The sequence below is a fragment of the Eriocheir sinensis genome, chromosome 30 (genome assembly GCF_024679095.1).
Source record: "Eriocheir sinensis breed Jianghai 21 chromosome 30, ASM2467909v1, whole genome shotgun sequence".
NCBI classification, from domain to species: domain Eukaryota; kingdom Metazoa; phylum Arthropoda; class Malacostraca; order Decapoda; family Varunidae; genus Eriocheir; species Eriocheir sinensis.
The window spans coordinates 15,934,862-15,956,674 of record NC_066538.1 but is presented as its reverse complement, the minus strand read 5'-3'; the positions used below and the strand labels follow the sequence as shown (position 1 = coordinate 15,956,674).

The 21,813-nt window shown below is 46.7% G+C and overlaps 1 protein-coding gene across 12 annotated transcripts in view; it reads right to left on the bottom strand.

The window, feature by feature from the left end:
• LOC127005634 (arginine-glutamic acid dipeptide repeats protein-like) overlaps nucleotides 1-21,813 on the bottom strand; it is a 48,594-nt gene that overhangs the window by 15,190 nt on the left and 11,591 nt on the right. For 10 of the 12 annotated variants that reach the window (XR_007758767.1, XR_007758766.1, XR_007758765.1 and 7 more), the window contains exons 5-15: nucleotides 19,926-20,031; nucleotides 14,931-15,126; nucleotides 12,054-12,140; nucleotides 11,280-11,493; nucleotides 11,030-11,128; nucleotides 10,331-10,411; nucleotides 6,973-7,213; nucleotides 6,074-6,414; nucleotides 5,846-5,941; nucleotides 2,032-4,619; nucleotides 1,613-1,766 (exon numbers count right to left, since the gene is read on the bottom strand). Coding sequence is in view for 9 of the 12 variants with exons in the window: in XM_050874624.1 (XP_050730581.1) it covers nucleotides 1,613-1,766; nucleotides 2,032-4,619; nucleotides 5,846-5,941; nucleotides 6,074-6,414; nucleotides 6,973-7,213; nucleotides 10,331-10,411; nucleotides 11,030-11,128; nucleotides 11,280-11,493; nucleotides 12,054-12,140; nucleotides 14,931-15,126; nucleotides 19,926-20,031 (4,203 nt within the window). In the remaining 3 variants the exon portion in view is untranslated. The remainder of the gene's footprint in view (nucleotides 1-1,612; nucleotides 1,767-2,031; nucleotides 4,620-5,845; nucleotides 5,942-6,073; nucleotides 6,415-6,972; nucleotides 7,214-10,330; nucleotides 10,412-11,029; nucleotides 11,129-11,279; nucleotides 11,494-12,053; nucleotides 12,141-14,930; nucleotides 15,127-19,925; nucleotides 20,032-21,813) is intronic. The other 2 variants (XM_050874628.1, XM_050874633.1) reach the window with 1 other exon arrangement.

Here is a 21,813-nt window from a genome sequence, read left to right as displayed (position 1 = left end):
TACACTGTTTCTTTTAAAGTCTACTTCTTTGCTTCCTTCCCAACGCATCGCTTCTGCCAGTCTTCCGCCATCTGCACACTCTCTCCCTCTTTCTACGTTCATTCTTTCCTTTCTCCACAATATATCCCTTCTGTCAATCTCCAACAAGCTGTATAGTCTCTCTTTTTCTGTCTACCTAATCATTGCTTCCCTTCCTAACACATCCCCCTGTCAGCCTTCCACCATCTGCACACTCTCTTTCTCTCTTTCTATGTTCATTCTTTCCTTTCTCCACAATACATCCCTTCTGTCAATCTCCAACAAGCTGTATAGTCTCTTTTTCTGTCTACCTAAACATTGCTTCCCTCCCCATCATTTCCATCAACCCCCCACAACTTACTCTCTCCATCTTCCTATCTATCTTCTATGCATCTTCTGACACCTCTATCAATCTCCGTCATGTACTTCCTCCCTCTCCTTCCACTAAGTCTCCTTCTCCTACCTCTTCTATCCCACACATCTGTTTATCCTCTTGACCTTTAATCTCATAACCTACGCTCTGTTCCTCTTGATATATTTCCTCCCAGTCTGCTTCTCCATCCTCTCCTCTCTCACACATCTGCTCAGCCCATTCTAGTCATTGTTATCAGTCCACCACAAGGCTATGGGCCATATTACTAAACATTTTGTCGCCCAAGTACAGATATTTGACAAGGCTTTCGTAGGAGTTGTGGGCATTTCCAGGAGTAGTTTTATGGCCCTGGTGGTAGTTTGACCCTTCTTCTGTGTCGTGAATGTAAAGAAATACTTATTAGAACCCGACTGATCCTCTCTTTGACCTTTAGAAATAGCTGATGTGAGAACCGAAAGTGTCTTATTGTGCCGACCTAAATGTTCTCCCTCTCCTAATGCTTTGTTTCAGCTTGCTAATCAAACCTTTCCTCTGTTACATATCTGGTTTGTTTCTGTCTGACCCAATTTTCATTTCAAATCACATTCATTAGTCTCAAAAAACTTGCAATATCTTCTTATTATTATTATTGAGATCTATGAAAAGGGCATCAAAGGAAAGTTAAAATTTGATATAGACCCAAACAGAGCCCTGGATGAGCAGACATGGGTGAGGAAAGTGAGTGACAGTGAAGTAAGGCCTCTCCCTCCCCTCACATCTTCGTCTTCCATCCACTCCTCCCGAACAAACAACCTCGTAAGGACCAGCGGGTCTGCTGTTGTTTGTGCTTCCTTTGTGTTTCTTTGTGTTCCTTTGAAATTGACCTCCCTTTTGGCCACCTCTTTGGATTTTTTTTTTTTTAGGAGCAAGTAAGTAGCGGGCATTTTTTTTATTTATTGTTGTTTCCTTTTTTTGTGCCCTTGAGCTGTCTCCTTTGTTGTAAAAAAAAAAAAAAAAAAAAAAAAAAAAACCTCTCCTTGAAGTCTCTCTTGAGTTACTTCTCTGCTCCTCCTCCTCCTCTTCCTCTACACATTTGATTTACCTTAGTCCAGCTCCTCTTCCCCGGCATGTTATCTCTCTGCACTCCAATCCAGTGAGAGTTCATTGATAACCTTTACAACAGCTCCCCTTAACTATTTTTCTATCACTTCTAATAATTCTCCCTCTCCATCGTCCACACACCTGCACTTTCTCCCTCTCCTCGCGCTCCTTCTCTGCCTGCTTCCTGAGCCGCTCCTCTCTCTTCCTGGCCAGCTGGCTGTTGGGCACGGGCTTGAAGGTCAGGTCCGTCCGGGTGCAGGAGTTGAACTCTCCGCGGTTCCAGTGACGAAGGAAACTGGCGAGGAAAAAAGTGTGTGAGCCTGTGAGGGCAAGGGATTTGTCCTAACCTCTGTAATTTACAATAATGCAAGTTAATAATAATAATAATAATAATAATACAATAATGCAAAAGCCTTTTGTCCTTCCCATCTCATGTTCAGGCGACAACAAAGATCTCATTGTGTATCTCAGCCTCTCCCCGACATACACTGTTTGCATGTGATAACACACACACACACACACACACACACACACACACACACACACACACACACACTCACATGGCACTCTCTGAGCGGTGGAACTCTGAGTCTTCAATCTTGGGTTCTGGCGAGGGTTCTCTGTGCATCGGCAAGTCATCGTCGCCGTCGTCGTGCTCCTCATCGTGCTGGGGTGCGGCGGGGCCCAGGGTGGAGGTGGGGCCCCCCGGGTAGGATGGATGGCTGGGGGGCACGGTGGCAGGCAGGGCCTGAGTGGTGGGGGGCTGGCTGGCCGGGGGTCCACTGGAGGACTGACTCAAGTTGACAGGCATGCTGGGGGGCTTCACCACCGGCCCCGTGTGAGCAGCAGGGGGCGTGGGCAGGGGTGCCGGCCCCCCCGAGGCAGTTGACAGACCTGGAGGCATCCCGGGGGGCAGTCCCGGCGACATGCCTGGAAGACCCACGGCGGGGCCGGGCGGCCTTACCCCGGGCGGGGCCTGTGCTGGCTGACTAGTGGGCAGCTTGCCAGGGGAGGAGAGGTGGGGGGGCACCCCTGGCCGCCCCCCGTACATGGCGGGGCCGAGGTGAGGCGGAGCGTAAGCACCGGGGATGGTGGAAGGCTTGGTGGTGGTGGAGGAGGTGGTGACGGTGGCGGAGGAGCCGGTGGAGGTGAAGGAGGGTGTGGGGGGTGAGGCGCGGCTGGAGGCGATGGAGGGCGGGCCGGAGGAGCCGCCGCTGCTGCCAGGGCGCTGGGAGGGGGACTGGGGTCTGTGGATGGTGGAGGCAGTGGTGCGGGGATGGGTGGGGGTGGGGTAGTAGTGCAAGGGCAGGGGGTAGCCGTAGCCCGCCACTGCAGCGTAGGGGTAGGGGTAGCCGGGGATGCAGAGGTTGACGGGCAGGGAGCCCAGGCTGCCGGGGGTCAGGCCCGGGGGCATGGTGATGGGTGGGGGCTTGGGGGGTTCGTGGCGGGGCTCTGACTTGATCTCAGCGATGATCTCCGGGCGGTCGCCGCGCTCCTGCTTGATCTCCAGCTTAGGCTCCACCTTGGGCACCTCCATCTTGAAGGGCTCAGGCAGGGGCGGCGGGGCGGGGGCAGGGGCGGGGTGGTGTGCGGCGGGCGGCCCAGAGGAAGGCTCGTACTTGATCTTGTCTGGCCTGTAGGGCGGCTCGGCCTCCCTCTTGATCTGCTCTGGCTTGATGAGGCCAGCGGGGGGCGGGTAGGGCAGCATGCCACTGCTGGTCATCAGTGGCGGCCTGGACACTGCTGCTGCCCCGGCCCCTACGGTGGCAGGGTAGCCGCTGGGCAGGCCACTGATGCTGCTGCTGCTGGTGCAGGCCAGGGAGAGCGGGGCCGTGCTGGTTGGGGCAGGAGGCTGGCTGGTGGGTGGGGGGTGGTGTGAGGGGGGCGGGGCAGGGGGATGGCCGTGAATGGAGGTGGGTGGTGGCCTGAGGCCGGGGTGGTGGAGCCCAGGGGGGTACCTCACCATGTCTGCCTCTGTCTTCACCTTGGGGGGCTTGTCATGCAGAGCAGGGGGAGGGCCAGGGGCTGGGGCTGAGTGTGGTGGGGCAGCCTGCGGGGCCAGCACACTGTGGGGCACGCTGCTGACAGGGGCCCGCACCACTGAGCCCCGGTCCTCCATGCTGGTGCCAGGGCGCAGTGGGGTGGGGGCGGCAGTGACGGGCGGGGCAGAGCCCACAGAGGCCACAGGAGCCACCACCGTGAGGGCTGAGGTGCGGGGGCTGGCGGGGGGCACAGACTGGGGCACCATCCGCACACCTGCCATCCCCGGCCGCCCCATCCCGGGTCCATGCATCCCCGCCCCACTTATGGGAATGCTGGGAGGTCCTGACAGAGGTTTGCCTGGGGTGGAGAGTGGGGGCTGCTGGGCAGGCGGAGGGGGCGGGGCAGAGGAGATGCGGGTGATCACCTGGGGCTGGATCGCCGAGCCACTGTGTGCCGGGGGAGGGGGGGGCACAGGGCCGCCAGGGGACAGCCGGGGCATGGCAGTGGAGGCCAGCGGGGTCTGCACCACACTGCTCCAGGTGGGGTTAACCTGTGCGGCTGGGGCCATGGGGGCGGAAGTGGTGGTGGTGGCTGGGGCGGGGGAGCCAGGCATGATGGACCACAGGGACCCTGGAGGCACCAGTTGTCGGGGCTTGGGCGCTGGGGCAGGGGAGGAGGAGGCCGCCGAGGAGTGGGGCAGCAGGTGAGAGGAGGTGGTGGGGTGTGGAGGAGAGGCGGGGGCGGGGGCAGAGGGGATGGAGGAGACGGGGGAAGCAGAAGGCATGGAGACTGTGACTGAGGACAAGGAGGTGGCAGTGGTGGTGATGGCTGGGCTGGAGGTGGTGGTGGTGGAGGTGCTGGTGGTGGTGGTGATCGTGGAGGACACTGGGGGGGCAACTGGGGGTAGGGACATGGGGGACGGGGGAGGGGGAGAAGTGCTGGCAGTGGTGGTGGGCGTGGTGGTGGTGGTGATCGTGGCAGTGGTGGTGGGGTTGGAGGGAGGCTGGGGGGCAGGGGAGGAGATGGGGGCTTCTGGGGCCTGGGGGGTGGACACTGGTAACAGCTGGGGGGTGGGGGTAGAGGGGTTCATGGGTGAGGGGGAGCTGGGGTCACCACTACCTCCATCACCCTCATCAGAACTCTCTTCAGTACTTAACCCGGACATCTGTGGGAGACAAAGACGCATGTTAACACTCCATCTATCAATAAATATCACCATCAATATCCTGCCCCATCGCCAGTAGCCAGGGTGAGCAGGATAAATGGTTAACCCCTTGAATGTGGATTTCCTACAAGAAGACATCACCAAGCTACAGGAATGGAACAAAAAGTGGCTGCTACAATTCAATGAAGAAATATGTAAAGTCCTGCACCTTGGGAGGGGATATCCAGCACACCAATACCACATGGGAAACACTCCACTATCCACCACAGAGGCAGAGATAGACCTGGGAGTACATGTTACCAGGCTACCAGTGAAGGCAAAATCCGTGCCAATTGCAGCGGACAGGTGTAGCCAGGGTGAGCAATATAACAGGCTATGGGGATTGACAACGGGGATGGTAATGATGCAACACTGGAAAAAGATTAGGACCCACAGCAACAGGTATGCCAGACGAGTTCAGGCACAAGGAGAACGGCAGGAAGTGGGATCGCATTCACTAAAAGTTACCATCACCAAGACCGTTGATGTCTCACTAAATATCTTTCAATTCTTCAAGCATTACAGCCAACTCATTCTCACCCCAACACTTTACATTACCAGGGTCACATAACCAAAGCAGGCTGTTTCTCTCACTCACAGCTAACTGGCTCAGGGTTTTGGGGGCATCATGTAACGTGCATATTTGATGATTGGCTCAGTAAGGATTCACGTAACATCCAGAGAACGTTTTAAATGGAGGTTAAACACATGAATGGATGAGCTGTCTTATGTAAAATGATTAGCTTCCTGTGATCTTGCGTCCTTGTGAGTGACAATTAACCCAGTAGCAGCGGGGATCCTGTTTGTTAATGGTCCCTCCAAGCGAGAAAAACGAGAAAAAATCACCCCTCACACAAACCATTTCATAATATATATCAAAGCATTTGTGATCAGATTATGTATCATCTATTTTGGGAGGGTTTATATCATGGCCCGTCGCTGCTACACGGTAAAGCCACAAATTTGGCCCGTCGCTGCTACTGGGTTAACATATGACAGTCAAGGAGAAAGTATGGAGTTTAAAGAGAACAGACATGATGAGACTAGACAGATATTTGTATGTGTGTTTGTGTGCATTGGGGAGGGGCAATACAACACCTGATATCTGAGTGTATGTGTGTGTGTTCAGTGGGTGGATGAATACAATACTGGCCTTCCCCATGACAGTATAAGACATTCAAACTTACATCACCACCGTTCCGCCTCCTCTTGCTGGGTGTGGACGAGCCCGAGGCGTCGTCTGAGCCCATCGCACGCTTCACCCGTGGGTTCTTATCCTCCACCTGAAAGGAAGATGTGTTGGGTGAGTCTGTGTTTCATCCTAAGGCACACTATTTTATTCACTCAGTTATCTACATGCATCCCTTTCTTCCATTCATGATCATACTATCTCCTATTTTTCATCCGCCGCTCACCTTCTTCGGGGCGGGTGATGAGGACAGCCGCGCCGTGCGTCTGTCGGGTGTGCGGCGGTCCGGGGTCCTGCGGTCAGGCGTGGGGCACTCGTCGGTGATGTCCGGGGTGTTGGCACGAGACCGGCGGGCGGCACGGTGGCGGGTGGTGATCTCCTTGGACCGGGTGCGTGTCCTCATCCGCAGGTCCTCCTCGGTGGGTGTAGGTGGTGGTCGCCCTGAGCCTGGTGGGGGTTCTCTGGGGTTGGTGATGACGGGCAGGTCGCCGTAGCGCTTGAAGTGAATTCGGCACTCGTAACACAGCAGTTGTTTGTCCTTCCCCGCGTGGTGCCAGTCACGTGAGGCTGCAAGGGAGTAATACGCTCAGTTCAATCTTGTCTTAGTCCACTTTTTTCTTAAGGCAAAGGAACTTTTTTATTGAAGTGTATTGGAGAAAATTCATGAATGGGAATCTTTTAAAACATGGATGTGGGAAACAATGCACCAAAGATAAGCAGGAGAAGGACTAGGAAAATAATTTGGTTCTGTAGGTGAGACAGTGAAAAGAGGAGAGGCAGCATGAATAAAACAGAGATAGAAATAAGTACAGTAGTAGTAGTAAAGCCATTATACAGTTAGCAACAGGAAAAGGATTTGGTTCTGTAGATGAGACAGCGAAAAGAGAAAGGGAAAAAGTTTGGAAAGTTTCGTTTAGTCGGCGCAACATCTGTGGTCATATGCCGGAGAGAGACAGAAGGGGAAGGAACTATAGAAGAGAACAGATCCCAGGAGACGGGACACAACCCCCGATTAATACCTGGCACCCATTCACTGCTGGAGAGAAAGGGAAGCAGCATGAATAAAACTGAGACAGAGAAATAAGCAGTAGTAACAAAGTCATTACAGGCAGCATTGTGACTCACAGGTGGTGTAACAATGGCGGCAGTGGTAGCCTTGGCGGTCCTTGGAGTCTGAGTCATCCGAGTCGTCATCCTTCTCGGAGGCGGAAGAGGGGTCCAAGGGGTCGCTGGGGCCAGTGTTGCGCTGGGCCCGTGGCGTACGTATCCGCCGCAGCACGTTCTGGCGACGGTGGCGGCGGTGAGGGCGATGGCCGGCCGCCGCGGGGGTCTTCTTCCACAGGTAGTAGAAGGACACCAGGTCACTCTGTGTGGGGAGGAAGAAGGTGAGGCAAGGGCTGGTGAAGTGTTTGGCATACCTAATCTCTCTTTGGGGTGGATGAAGGAGGTGAAGCAAGGGCTGGTGAAGTGTTTGGTATACCTAATCTCTCTTTGGGGAGGAAGGAGGTGAAGCAAGGGCTGGTGAAGTGTTTGGCATACCTAATCTCTGTGTGGGGAGGAAGAAGGTGAGGCAAGGGCTGGTGAAGTGTTTGGCATACCTAATCTCTGTTTGGGAAGGAGGAGGTGAGGCAAGGGTTGGTGAAGTGTTTGGCATACCTAATCTCTGTTTGGGGAGGAAGGAGGAGGTGAGGCAAGGGCTGGTGAAGTGTTTGGCATACCTAATCTCTGTTTGGGGAGGAAGGAGGAGGTGAGGCAAGGGCTGGTGAAGTGTTTGGCATACCTAATCTCTGTTTGGGGAGGAAGGAAGTGAGGCAAGGGCTGGTGAAGTGTTTGGCATACCTAATCTCTGTTTGGGGAGGAAGGAGGTGAGGCAAGGGCTGGTGAAGTGTTTGGCATACCTAATCTCTGTTTGGGGAGGAAGAAGGTGAGGCAAGGGCTGGTGAAGTGTTTGGCATACCTAATCTCTGTTTGGGGAGGAAGGAGGTGAGGCAAGGGCTGGTGAAGTGTTTGGCATACCTAATCTCTGTTTGGGGAGGAAGAAGGTGAGGCAAGGGCTGGTGAAGTGTTTGGTATACCTAATCTCTGTTTGGGGAGGAGGAAGGTGAGGCAAGGGCTGGTGAAGTGTTTGGTATACCTAATCTCTGTTTGGGGAGGAAGGAGGTGAGGCAAGGGCTGGTGAAGTGTTTGGTATACCTAATCTCTGTTTGGGGAGGAGGAAGGTGAGGCAAGGGCTGGTGAAGTGTTTGGCATACCTAATCTCTGTTTGGGGAGGAAGGAGGTGAGGCAAGGGCTGGTGAAGTGTTTGGCATACCTAATCTCTGTTTGGGAAGGAAGGAGGTGAGGCAAGGGCTGGTGAAGTGTTTGGCATACCTAATCTCTGTTTGGGGAGGAAGGAGGTGAGGCAAGGGCTGGTGAAGTGTTTGGCATACCTAATCTCTGTTTGGGGAGGAAGGAGGAGGTGAGGCAAGGGCTGGTGAAGTGTTTGGCATACCTAATCTGTTTGGGGTGGATGAAGGAGGTGAGGCAAGGGCTGATGAAGTGTTTGGCAAACCTAATCTCTGTTTGGGGAGGAAGAAAGAGGTGAGGCAAGGGCCGCTGCAGTGTTTGGCACACCTAATCTCTGTTTGGGGAGGAAGAAAGAGGTGAGGCAAGGGCTGGTGAAGTGTTTGGCATACCTAATCTCTGTTTGGGGAGGAAGGAGGTGAGGCAAGAGCTGGTGAAGTGTTTGGCATACCTAATCTCTCTTTGGGGAGGATGAAGGAGGTGAGGCAAGGGCTGGTGAAGTGTTTGGCATACCTAATCTCTGTTTGGGGAGGAGGAAGGTGAGGCAAGGGCTGGTGAAGTGTTTGGCATACCTAATCTCTGTTTGGGGAGGAAGGAGGTGAGGCAAGGGCTGGTGAAGTGTTTGGCATACCTAATCTCTGTTTGGGGAGGAAGGAGGTGAGGCAAGGGCTGGTGAAGTGTTTGGCATACCTAATCTCTGTTTGGGGAGGATGAAGGAGGTGAGGCAAGGGCTGGTGAAGTGTTTGGCATACCTAATCTCTGTTTGGGAAGGAAGGAGGTGAGGCAGGGGCTGGTGAAGTGTTTGGCATACCTAATCTCTGTTTGGGGAGGAAGAAGGTGAGGCAAGGGCTGGTGAAGTGTTTGGCATACCTAATCTCTGTTTGGGGAGGAAGGAGGAGGTGAGGCAAGGGCTGGTGAAGTGTTTGGCATACCTAATCTCTCTTTGGGGTGGATGAAGGAGGTGAAGCAAGGGCTGGTGAAGTGTTTGGCATACCTAATCTCTGTTTGGGGAGGAAGGAGGAGGTGAGGCAAGGGCTGGTGAAGTGTTTGGCATACCTAATCTCTGTTTGGGGAGGAAGGAGGTGAGGCAAGGGCTGGTGAAGTGTTTGGCATACCTAATCTCTGGGGAGGAAGAAGGAGGTGAGGCAAGGGCTGGTGAAGTGTTTGGCATATCTCATCTCTGTTTGGGGAGGAAGTAGGAGGTGAGGCAAGGGCTGGTGAAGTGTTTGGCATACCTAATCTCTCTTTGGGGTGGATGAAGGAGGTGAGGCAAGGGCTGGTGAAGTGTTTGGCATACCTAATATCTCTTTGGGGTGGATGAAGGAGGTGTGAAAAATGGAGTATATGATTGGATCTGGATTTGGATACATGAGCGCAGGGCAGCCATACAGGTGCAGAACACGCATATGGGATGGGGGATGTAAAGAAAGAAGTATATGATTGGGGGATGTAGAAAAAGAAGGGAGAGTGTATGATTGGGGATGAAAAAGAAGAGTATATGACTGAGGGATGAAAAAGCAACTCAGGAATGGGACTCTTGCAAAACAATTTATAACATGTGGAAAAATGTGCCAAAAGTTAAGTGTAAAAGAATCATAGCCTCTCCAACCCCATAAGGGAAACTAGTGAGGTTAAATGAAGGGAGAAGATAGTTTGGTCATGTCCTTGCTACAACACTATGGTTAAACAAAGAGGAAAGATGTTACGCAGAGTGGGCGCAGTGGAGATAAATGGGCGGTCTCCTTAGATCCGTGCATAACAAAGATGATAGTTTGGTCCTGTGCTTAATGATACTTTTTTCTTCTTTTTTTACAGCTAAAGAAACAGCTCAAGGGCAACAAAAAAGGTGAAAAAAAAATAAATAAGTAAATAAAAAGAGCCCTCATATCGCTGTTCCCACAAAGACAAAGATCCGATTTCACAGTCCAACACAGTGTCTTCATAACAGCCCGAACCTAACTATAGAATCCCATACAATCCAAAACGGTGAGGTCTTCGATGCCACACTAAATACACAAGACTTTTCCTGTATAGTTTCATCCAATTTGTGAACTTAAATACAAACACCAGACACTATATAAGGAAATTTCGAAGGCTCTGGTATTGGTTTGGGAGCTTACTAACCCATCATGGGGAACTGTGAAACTGGCCCAAAGACTGTACTGAACTGTGGCTCTGGCCCTCAGCATCCCTCACATACCGTTTCCTTGTGCGGCAGAAGGTCTTTGCGTATCCTGAAGAAGTTCTTGCCGTACTGCCTCAGCCCCTTCATGAACCGCTTCTGTAAACACACACGAGAATGTTGGAGACCGAGCAAACAGTCATGAATACCTGACTCTCAGTAACACACACACACACACGTATACACAGCAATCATCTTTGAAGGAGCAGTGTTAGTGAGCTTCTTTTAGCCCTGGTGTTGCCCTTTTTTCTTTTACAACAAAGGAGACGGCTCAAGGGCAACAAGTGTAAAAAAAATAAAAAATAAATAAATAAATAAAAAAAACGCTACTCACCGCTCCCACAACGGACAAAAGTAAAGTGGCCAAAAGCGAGGTCAATTTCAGGTGGACAGGTGTCTTGATACACTCTTCTTCTTTACTAAAACAAACAAACACTCACACCCACACAAGTCGTCTACTGGAAGGAGGAAAAGGGGGAAGAGGAAATAAACTTGAAGGAAATTACTGAACAACAACAAAAAAAGATGCAGAGGAAAAAATGGAAAGAGAAATGGTCAAAGTATTAGAAAAGGAAGAAAATATGGTATGTGATCTGGCAGAGAAGAAAAAGGGGTTATAATTTATGGAAAGAAAGAAAAGACTATGCAAATACACACTCACCCAACCACACCTACACACACACACCCACACACCCATCCACACACACCCAAACTCACCCTCTCATCCTCGGACCACTTCTTCTCGATGCCGTCGGGCACTGGACACTTGACCAACGCCTGGAGGGCCTTGCCGTGGTCGTAGTCACTGTTGTGCAGCTGTGGGGGGAGGAGCAATTCAACAACCAACAATAAAAGGGACAAGTGAAGCAAGGAGGTAAAGAAAGACTCCAAATATCAAGAAAGGTCAAGGGCTGAATGGTGCAGAGGACCAAGGAAGAGTTAGCAGTCAACACATCCCACAACGCACCATCTCCAAGGCGTTGATGGTGGTGTCATCCCTGGAGGCAGCATTGCAGCCGTCCGTGGTTGAGCCTCCGTCACACAGGCCGGCAAATGCAGCCATGGAGCGTGCGGCCCTCAGGTACATGAGTAGGTCTGTGTCGCGCGAGGCCCCCGGCACCCACCGCTGCTCCTCCCAGTCGGCGCACACCTCCGGCCGCTCATCCACTATCACATTGCCTCTGTGGGGGGAGGGTTTGCTTTGTAATGGTGAGGATATTTTGTGTGTGTACCCTTGGAGGAAGTGTTGGTTGGCTGTGATCGGGGAATGTTGAGGTATACGGGTGGGATCACATGGAGAGATGGGGTATCCAGTAAGGAGGTGGCAGGAAGATGTGGATTGAAACTGTGACGTACATGTGAAATATTACTGTTAACGAGGCAAGGCCAGGCACTGAGGTCAGGTGCAGGTCAGGTGAGTCTAGAACTCTCCATGTGCTGTTGACCATGAATTTAAAGAATGATTTTTGAGGTATTTTGATGTAGTGAATACTTCAACTTACTCAATGAAAGACAAAATTGGAAACAATGCATTTAGGTGGCTAAAAAAACAAAGTTAAAACATTTCAACCCAGCCTCCCATCTGTCAACTCCCTTTTTTAACAAGATAATGCAGGGAGCAGTGACCACTCTTAGCGGCCCACAAAAAATTCTTCACATAAATCAAAAGGCACGCACACCCTTGTAACCCCTGAACATGCAGCTCCGTCATTTGCAGGGTGAGCAGTGTTTGGGCACTCACTTGAACTCCGGCAGCTTGGCCTGGTGTGACGGCCCCACTCTGATCTCACCCTGTGTGGAGGCAAGTCTCCGCGTCTCGGGGTTGTACCTGGAACAGACAAAAGCAATCAAGATTATTGTCAGTTCAGTGACCACAAAGAAGGTGCAGCAGACTTAATGATAGAATATGATAAAATTAAGTCTGTCCAGAAAATCGTAACTTATAACTGAAACAGCCTTTAAAGCCAAACTAGCAACATAGGGTTAATAAATACAAACACCACGTTTAAAACAACCGGTGTAAATATTCAACGTTAAGTGAATCTTATACTTTTGGGTTCAGGGCGGCATTGGCATGGTAGAATTTTTGATGTGCCTTTTTTTGCCCTAAAGCTGCCTCCTCTGCTGTAACAATAAAGAAACAAAGATATCAAAGTAAAAATTAATGACAGCCTTTGGAATATTCACGGGCTTAGATATACAATGATGATGATGCTGTTAAGATGTACAAGCTTACCTGCGTGTCCCGACAGCTTGAAACGTGCTTATGAGGCGAAAGTGGTTAGGGTAATGGACGAGCGCTTGACCTCAACTTGTCAAATTTGTGGAATGTGCATAAACTCCTGAGTCATTCCATTTCTATTTCAATTTGCCTCATTCCAATTCTATTTCAATTTGCCTCATTCCAATTCTATTTCAATTTGCCTCATTCCAATTCTATTTCAATTTGCCTCATTCCAATTCTATTTCAATTTGCCTCATTCCAATTCTATTTCAATTTGTCTCATTCCAACTTCCCTTTAATTTACCTCATTCCAATTCCCTTTTTTTTGTCTCATTCCAACTTCATTTTAATTTCCCTCATTCTAATTCCCTTCCATTTGTCTCATTCCAACTTCCCTTTAATTTCCCTCATTCCAATTTCCTTCTTTTTTGTCTCATTCCAACTTCCCTTTAATTTCCCTCATTCCAATTCCCTTCTTTTTTGTCTCATTCCAACTTCCCTTTAATTTCCCTCATTCCAATTCCCTTCTTTTTTGTCTCATTCCAACTTCCCTTCAATTTCCCTCATTCCAGTTCCCTTCTTTTTGGTCTCATTCCAACTTCCCTTTAATTTCTCATTCCAATTCTTCTTTTTTGTCTCATTCCAACTTCCCTTTAATTTCTCATTCCAATTCTTCTTTTTTGTCTCATTCCAACTTCCCTTTAATTTCCCTCATTCCAATTCCCTTCTTTTTTGTCTCATTCCAACTTCCCTTTAATTTCCCTCATTCCAATTCCCTTCTTTTTTGTCTCATTCCAACTTCCCTTTAATTTCCCTCATTCCAATTCCCTTCCATTTCTCATTCCAACTTCCCTTTAATTTCCCTCATTCCAACTTCCCTTTAATTTCTCTCATTCCAATTCCTTTCTATTTGTCCCATTCCAACTTCCCTTTAATTTCCCTCATTCCAATTCCCTTTTATTTGTCTCATTCCAACTTCCCTTTAATTTCCCTCATTCCAATTCCCTTCCATTTGTCTCATTCCAACTTCCCTTTAATTTCCCTCATTCCAATTCCCTTCCATTTGTCTCATTCCAACTTCCCTTTAATTTCCCTCATTCCAATTCCCTTCCATTTGTCTCATTCCAACTTCCCTTTAATTTCCCTCTTTTCAATTCCCTTCTATTTGTCTCATTCCAACCTCATTTTGATTTGTTTCATTCCGATTCCATATCAATATCTCATTCCATTTCAATCCATCTTATTCCAATTCCCTTCTAATCTGCCTCTTTCCAACTCTATTTCAATTTGTATCACTCCAATTCTATTCTAATTTATCTCATCCTGGCACTCACAGACTCCACGCTTTCCTCACCCAAGGATGTAGAAAGGGTTGTCCTCAGCAGAAAAACCCTGAAGGAGATCACACAGCAGCACTAAAATCACGGCCTCACCCTTCCTTCACCTCTCCCTTTTCCCTCACCCAAGGATGTAGAAGAAGGGGTTGTTCTCGGGCAGAAAAACCCTGAAGGAGATCACACAGCAGCACCAAAAACACTGCCTCACCCTTCCTTCACCTCACCCTTTTCCCTCACAGACTCTACATTTCCCTCACCCAAGGATGTAGAAGAAGGGGTTGTTCTCGGGCAGAAAAACCCTGAAGGAGATCACACAGCAGCACTAAAATCACAGCCTCACCCTTCCTTCACCTCTCCCCATTCCCTCACAGCCCTTACATTATCCTCACCTTATAAAATCAAAGTTGTTCACACACGGATAATCCCTAACAGAGTATATATCGACAGTACTTAACCCGGTAGCAGCGGGGATCATGTTTCTTAATGGTCCCTCTAAGCAAGAAAAATGAGAAAAAATCATCACTCACACAAACCATTTCATAATATATATCAAAGCATTTGTGATCAGATTATGCATCATCTATTTTGGAGGGTTTAAATCATGGCACAAATTTGCCCCGTTGCTTCTACATGGTAAAGCCACAAATTTGCCCCGTCGCTTCTACATGGTAAAGCCACAAATTTGCCCCGTCACTGCTACCTGGCTAACCCCTTGACTGCGGATTTCCTACAAGAAGACACCAAGCTACAGGAGTGGAACAAAAAGTGGCTGCTACAATTCAATGAAGAAAAATGTAGTCATGAACCTTGGGAGGGAAAATCCAGCAAACCAATACCACATGGGAAACACTCCACTATCCACCACAGAGGCAGAGAAAGACCTGGGACTATATGTTACCAGGCTACCAGCTAAGGCAAACTGCAAAATCCACGCTTTCCTCACCCAAGGATGTAAAATCCCTGACGGAATGTATGTCAATAAAGGGAAGCATCTAAACACTACCTCACCCTTCCTTCACCTCACCTCATTCCCTCACAGACTCCACGCTTTCCTCACCCAAGGATGTAGAAGAAGGAGTTGTCCTCGGGCAGAAAATCCCTGACGGAGTGTATGTCTGAGTAGTGGTCGACGCGGCAGAGTCCCCGCAGCACAGACACGGGGTAGGTGTCTGTGGCGTCTGAGATGAAGAGCTCTCGCGACTTGATAACCGGGTCGTCCGTCACCAAGGACTTGTTATCTGGGAGTGATGGTGCTGATTTTTTTATATTTACATATTAGGTGGTGACCCGTGGTTGAGTAAAGTGTTAACAAAAATTATATATATGTAAAAAATAGTTATGAAATACATGGATGCAAAAAACTCTAATGTAATTGTGGTGGAACTGTTTTTTGTTAGTGTTTACTGTATGTACTCATGTAAAAGTTAGCCCCCTTCCAATAGCTATAATAAGTCTGATTAAGGGATAAATTCAACCTTCTAGATAAACCCCTTCTATAATAAGTCTGATTAAGGGATGAATTCAGCCCTCTAGATAAACCCCTTCCAATAGCAATAATAAGTCTGATTAAGGGATAAATTCAGCCCTTTAGATAAACCCCTTTCCAATAGCTATAATAAGTCTGATTAAGGGATAAATTCAGCCCTCTAGAAAAGCCCCCTTCCAATAGATACAAGTCTGATTAAGGGATAAATTCAGCCCTCTAGAAAAGCCCCCTTCCAATAGGTACAAGTCTGATTAAGCAATAAATTCAGCCCTCTAGAAAAGCCCCCTTCCAATAGCTATAATAAGTCTGATTAAGGGATAAATTCAGCCCTCTAGAAAAGCCCCCTTCCAATAGCTATAATAAGTCTGATTAAGGGATAAATTCAGCCCTCTAGAAAAGCCCCCTTCCAATAATAATAAGTCTGATTAAGGGATAAATTCAGCCCTCTAGAAAAGCCCCCTTCCAATAGCTATAATAAGTCTGATTAAGGGATAAATTCAGCCCTCTAGAAAAGCCCCCTTCCAATAGCTATAATAAGTCTGATTAAGGGATAAATTCAGCCCTCTAGAAAAGCCCCCTTCCAATAGCTATAATAAATCTGATTAAGGGATAAATTCAGCCCTCTAGAAAAGCCCCCTTCCAATAGGTACAAGTCTGATTAAGCAATAAATTTAGCCTTCTATAGAACCCATATCGCTATTAAAGCCATCCCATTCCAAGGCTATAAAATGCTCAAATAAGAAAAAAACTTAAGGTCCATATTATATAATTATCAAACTCTACTTCAAAAGGCTCTCCCAGAAGTTGTCGGGGTTCCCATGGGTGGTTTCCTGGGCCTGGTGGTAGATTTGCAAGGCTTCTGTACCATGAACAATTATAACACTCATGACAACCCGACATATCCCTTCTCTGGCCTTGAAAATCATTTGTAACAAGAGCCCAGAACGTTTTATAATATGAGTGTCAAAGTATCATTCCAATTCCATTCTAATTTGAAGTGACGGCAAGTTCAATTGAGGAGCAATATATATAAATTGAGGCATCTGGATTCTGGGCGTAAGGGACAGAGCAATTTTTTTCTAGTCTGCACTGGGAAAGTCAGGTCACAGATCCCAGGAAGAACAAGAAGTATAAGTTGCAACGGGAAAGCAACCCTCGGTACATCATATACAAGGTTGCTTTTCCCTTGTAACTTGTCTTGTTCTTCCTGTGATGTGTAGCCTGCCTTTCCCAGTGTGAACTAGAAAATAATGGCTTTGTTCCATACACCCCTTCTGCGGACACCTCCTTTAGCCCCCGTGGAAAATTGTTATATAAGCAAAAATAAAAAGACAGCCTTCTAAACTTGGTAATAAAATAGTGTAAAAATAAATAAATAAATATATAAATAAACAAATAAACTTTTACATGAGTCTATACAGAGAATGGTTCACATGTGTTTTGAGTGTGTGTCTGTATGTGTGTGTGTCTGTATGTATATATGTGTGTGTGTGTGTGTGTGTGTGTTCATTATCTCACAATGCTTAAACTGATTACAGTTTAGTTAAGGGAAACAAGATAAAAATACCACAAAAAACATGCATGACCACAAACTGACCAGAATACCTTGTAAAAGATAAAATAAATAGAAGGAAACTAATAAATAACACAAGCAAGCACTCCGATAATGTGACGATACTTTAACCTTTCACTACTGGACATTACGCTACCAGACATTTCGTTAGGACATGTTGAAGCGAGGACGATTCATTACTAAGGTCGGTATTCTTAAACGGTTCCGCCCCTCACGTCAACTAACATGAACGGCCAAAAAGAAGTTAATTGGCTCTCTAATAAGTACAGCTGTCCCTCAAATAGTATGGTTTCCAATAGTTCGGTTTCGGTTTTATACGGATTGTCGTAGAGGATCTTTTAGGATTTTTAAATTTCCTGCTTGTCGAAAAATTTCAATATCCCAAAAAACCTTCTTATAAAATCCACATAAAACCAAAACCGAACTATTGGAAACTATACTATTTGAGGGACTGTAATTCTTTTAGGCTTATGGTACAGAAGTAATGTCAAACTACCACCAGGCTCATAAAACTACCCCTGGAAATGCTCAAAACTTGTCTAATATGTGTCCTTAGGTGCCAAAACATTTAACAATATGGCCGTGAGACCCATATTCTCAAACATTTTAAGGCATGCACACCCACATTTCATAAGGCTTTCATTGGAAGTGTTAGTATTTCCATGGGTAGTTTAATTAGCATAGTGGTAGTTTAAGACGATATCTGCAACATGGATGTGAAGAAGATTCCCGAGAACCTGACAAACCTCCTCTGTGGTCTTTGTTAATGGTTGTTGTGAGAGCCAGAAGTGTCTCAAACTGGAGGCCTCAGACGAACCTAACGTATTTGAGAGCTGGAAGTGTCTGAGAATGTGACATGTTTCAGAATGCAGGCCTCAGACAAGCCATACTTATCTGAGAGCTGGAAGTGTCTGAGAATGTGACATGTTTCAGAATGCAGGCCTCAGACAAACCTAACGTATCTGAGAGCTGGAAGTGTCTGAGAATGTGACATGTTTCAGAATGCAGGCCTCAGACAAGCCATACTTATCTGAGAGCTGGAAGTGTATGAGAATGTGACATGTCTAGGCATTAAAACCTCAGACAAACCTAACTTATCTGTGAGCTGGAAGTGTCTCAGAATACAGGCCTCAGACAAACCTAACTTATCTGTGAGCTGGAAGAGTCTGACAATACAGGCCTCAGACAAACCTAACTTATCTGTGAGCTGGAAGAGTCTGACAATACAGGCCTCAGACAAACCTAACTTATCTGTGAGCTGGAAGTGTCTCAGAATACAGGTCTCGGACAAACCTAACTTATCTGTGAGCTGGAAGAGTCTCAGAATACAGGCCTCAGACAAACCTAACTTATCTGTGAGCTGGAAGTGTTTCAGAATACAGTTCTCGGACAAACCTAACTTATCTGTGAGCTGGAAGTGTTTCAGAATACAGGCCTCAGACAAACCTAACTTATCTGTGAGCCGGAAGTGTCTGACAGTGTGATGTGTCTCAGAATATAGACCTCAGACATACTTATCCAAACCCTAACAGGAAACGATATGTCCAGTAGTGAAAGATCTGGATGCTAATGTGATATAAGGAGAAAACTAAGAAAAGTGGAAAATATCATCAAGTCAAAACAAAACTTCATGGTGCGGTAAAGTCTCGGTCAAATGTTAGTCAAATCAAAAGCAATTTTCTTAGACTTAAATGAAAACTTAATATAAAATGGAGAAGAGCACACAGACAGACATCCCAAGAGTTAGTAAAGCACACACACACACACACGCACACGCACACGCACACACACACACACACACACACAGTTATTTATGGACATACAGGTTAGAATAAGAACATGAATGAGAAGTCTGTCCAACCCCATCAGGGAAAATAAGGAAGTTAAATGAAGAAGAGGAAGAAAAGAAAAAGAAATAGGCAGAGAAAGAAGATAAAGAAGAAAAAGAGGAAGACGAAGTAGAAGAAAAAGAAAAAAGAGAAAAGATAAAAAGATGACAAAAAGAAGAAAAAGAAAGAGGAAGAAGATAAAAAAGAGGAAGACAAAGTAGAAGAAAAAGAAAAAGAGAAAAGAAGATAAAAAGATGACAAAAAGAAGAAAAATAAAGATTAAGAAGAAGGAATAGATGAAGAAAAAGAAAGAGGAAGAAGATAAAAAAGAGGAAGACAAAGTAGAAGAAAAAGAAGAAAATTAAAGAAAAAAGAGAACAAAAGAAGAATGATGAGGAAGATTATTAAGAAGAAAAAGGAAAAAAAAGGAAACAGAAGGAAAAGATGAAGAAAAAGAAGATGAAGAAGAGGATGAAGAAGAAGAAGCATCCTACCCCAAGGTCCCAGCATCTACAACAAGTCCACAACCTCCCCACAACCACAACCACAGACACAAACAGAAGATTACAGTGATTACAAAGCAGTGCATACAAGCAACCTAGAACACAGACACAGACATGAAAACAGAGATAAATAAAGAGATAAGACACAGACAGACATATACACAGACATAAACACAAAGTCAAACACACAAACAGATATACAGACATACACAGACAGATAAACAGAAACACTTGCCTCACAACTAAGAATTCCTGGGTTTACACACACACACACACACATACACCCACACATCTATACACACACACATTCATCCTCACACACACACACACACACACACACACACACACACAGAGGTACAGAAAGAAGAGGAAGAAGCAGAACATGAAGAAGATAAAAAAGAGGACAATGAAGTAGAAGGAAAGAAAATGGGAGAGAAGAAAGAAAAAAAAAAAGATGAGGAAGAGGAAGTCTTAGAAGAAAAGGAAGAAAAAAAGATGAGGAAGAAGAAAAAGAAGACAAAGAAACAAAGATAGGAAGAAGAAAAGAAGACCCACACCCACACCCACCCCATACCCACACACACACACCAACACCCATCCACACCCACACTCATAAACACACACACACACACACACATAGTACAATCAGGGTGAGACTTACTATTCTCAGTGTTGCGGTCCTGAGCCAGCCGCTGATACACGGTCTCCGGCACCTCAGAGGGCCGGTAAAACCACTTGATGTTCACCATTAAAGTGTCTCGTTTACTCTGGAAATAGAAAGCCGAATGAAATACATGAAGAAAAAATATTACATCACCTATTCTTGACCCCATCATGCAATACCTAAGTAAATAATGATAAATTAGTAAAAAGTAATAGTTAACCTGGTAGCAGCAGGGATCATGTTTCTTAATGGTCCCTCTAAGCAAGAAAAATGAGAAAAAATCATCACTCACACAAAGCATTTCATAATATACATCAAAGCATTTGTGATCAGTTTATGTATCATCTATTTTTGGGGGTTTGTATCATGGCACAAATCTGGCCCATTGCTGCTACCGAGTTAATAAATACTAATAGATAAAAAGTAATAGTAATAGATAAATAATAGGATAAAAAAATAATAATAACAGCAGTCACTCTAACAAAGCCTGATGATCGTCCCCTTGAATGAGTCTGAACAGAGCAAAACACATTAAAACAAAACAAAAAAATAAATAAATGAATAAATAAATACACAACAGCCAGTCTAACCATTCCCCTTGTCTCCCTCTCCTTGCTTCCCTAATTTATTTCAGTATCTTTCTCTCCATTCGTCCATCCTTTCCTTCCTTCCCTCTTCCATTCCATCCTATCCTAACAGTTTCCTTTCCTTCCTTCTCTCTTCCATTCCATCCTATCCTAACAGTCTTCCATTCCATCCTATCCTAACAGTTTCCTTTCCTTCCTTCCCTCTTCCATTCCATCCTATCCTAACAGTTTCCTTTCCTTCCTTCCCTCTTCCATTCCATCCTATCCTAACAGTTTCCTTTCCTTCCTTCCCTCTTCCATTCCATCCTATCCTAACAGTTTCCTTTCCTTCCTTCCTTCCATTCCATCCTATCCTAACAGTTTCCTTTCCTTCCTTCCCTCTTCCATTCCATCCTATCCTAAAATTCCTTCCCAGCCCTTTTTATCTTTTCCTTCCTTTTCATTTGTTTACTCTTCTCTCTTTTCCTTTCTCAGTTTCCTTTCCTTCCTCCCTCCCAGCAAAGGTGGAGTGAGTAACCTTGGCTTTGGAATGAATAATTCAACCCTTCACCCACCACCAACAGGCTTCACACAGACTAGGAATAACAACCAACAGCAGGACAGGTGCCACAAACTTGGAAGAAAATAAACAAGAGAGAGGAGAAAGGAGAAACAGAAAAGAGTGCGGCAAATAAACTTTTAACACAACTCTGCAAATAATGAAGACTTTCTTAACCCAGTAGCAGTGGGGATCATGTTTCTTAATGGTCCTTCTAAGCGAGAAAAATGAGAAAAAATCACCCCTCACACAAACCATTTCATAATATATATCAAAGCGTTTGTGATCAGTTTATGCATCATCTATTTTGGGGGGTTTATATCATGGCACAAATTTGGCCCTTCGCTGCTACACGGGAAAGCCACAAATTTGGCCCGTCGCTGCTACACGGTAAAGCCACAAATTTGGCCCGTCACTGCTACACGGTAAAGCCACAAATTTGGCCCGTCGCTGCTACACGGTAAAGCCACAAATTTGGCCCTTCACTGCTACACGGTAAAGCCACAAATTTGGCCCTTCGCTGCTACACGGTAAAGCCACAAATTTGGCCCGTTGCTGCTACAAGGTAAAGCCACAAATTTGGCCCTTCACTGCTACACGGTAAAGCCACAGATTTGGCCCTTCACTGCTACACGGTAAAGCCACAAATTTGGCCCGTCGCTGCTACCGGGTTAAGAGTGTATGAGGATTGTTGGAAAGGGTGTGAGGGGAAGACTGCCGGAGAAATAGATCAATGGAGAGGATGAGTTCTTGAGATACA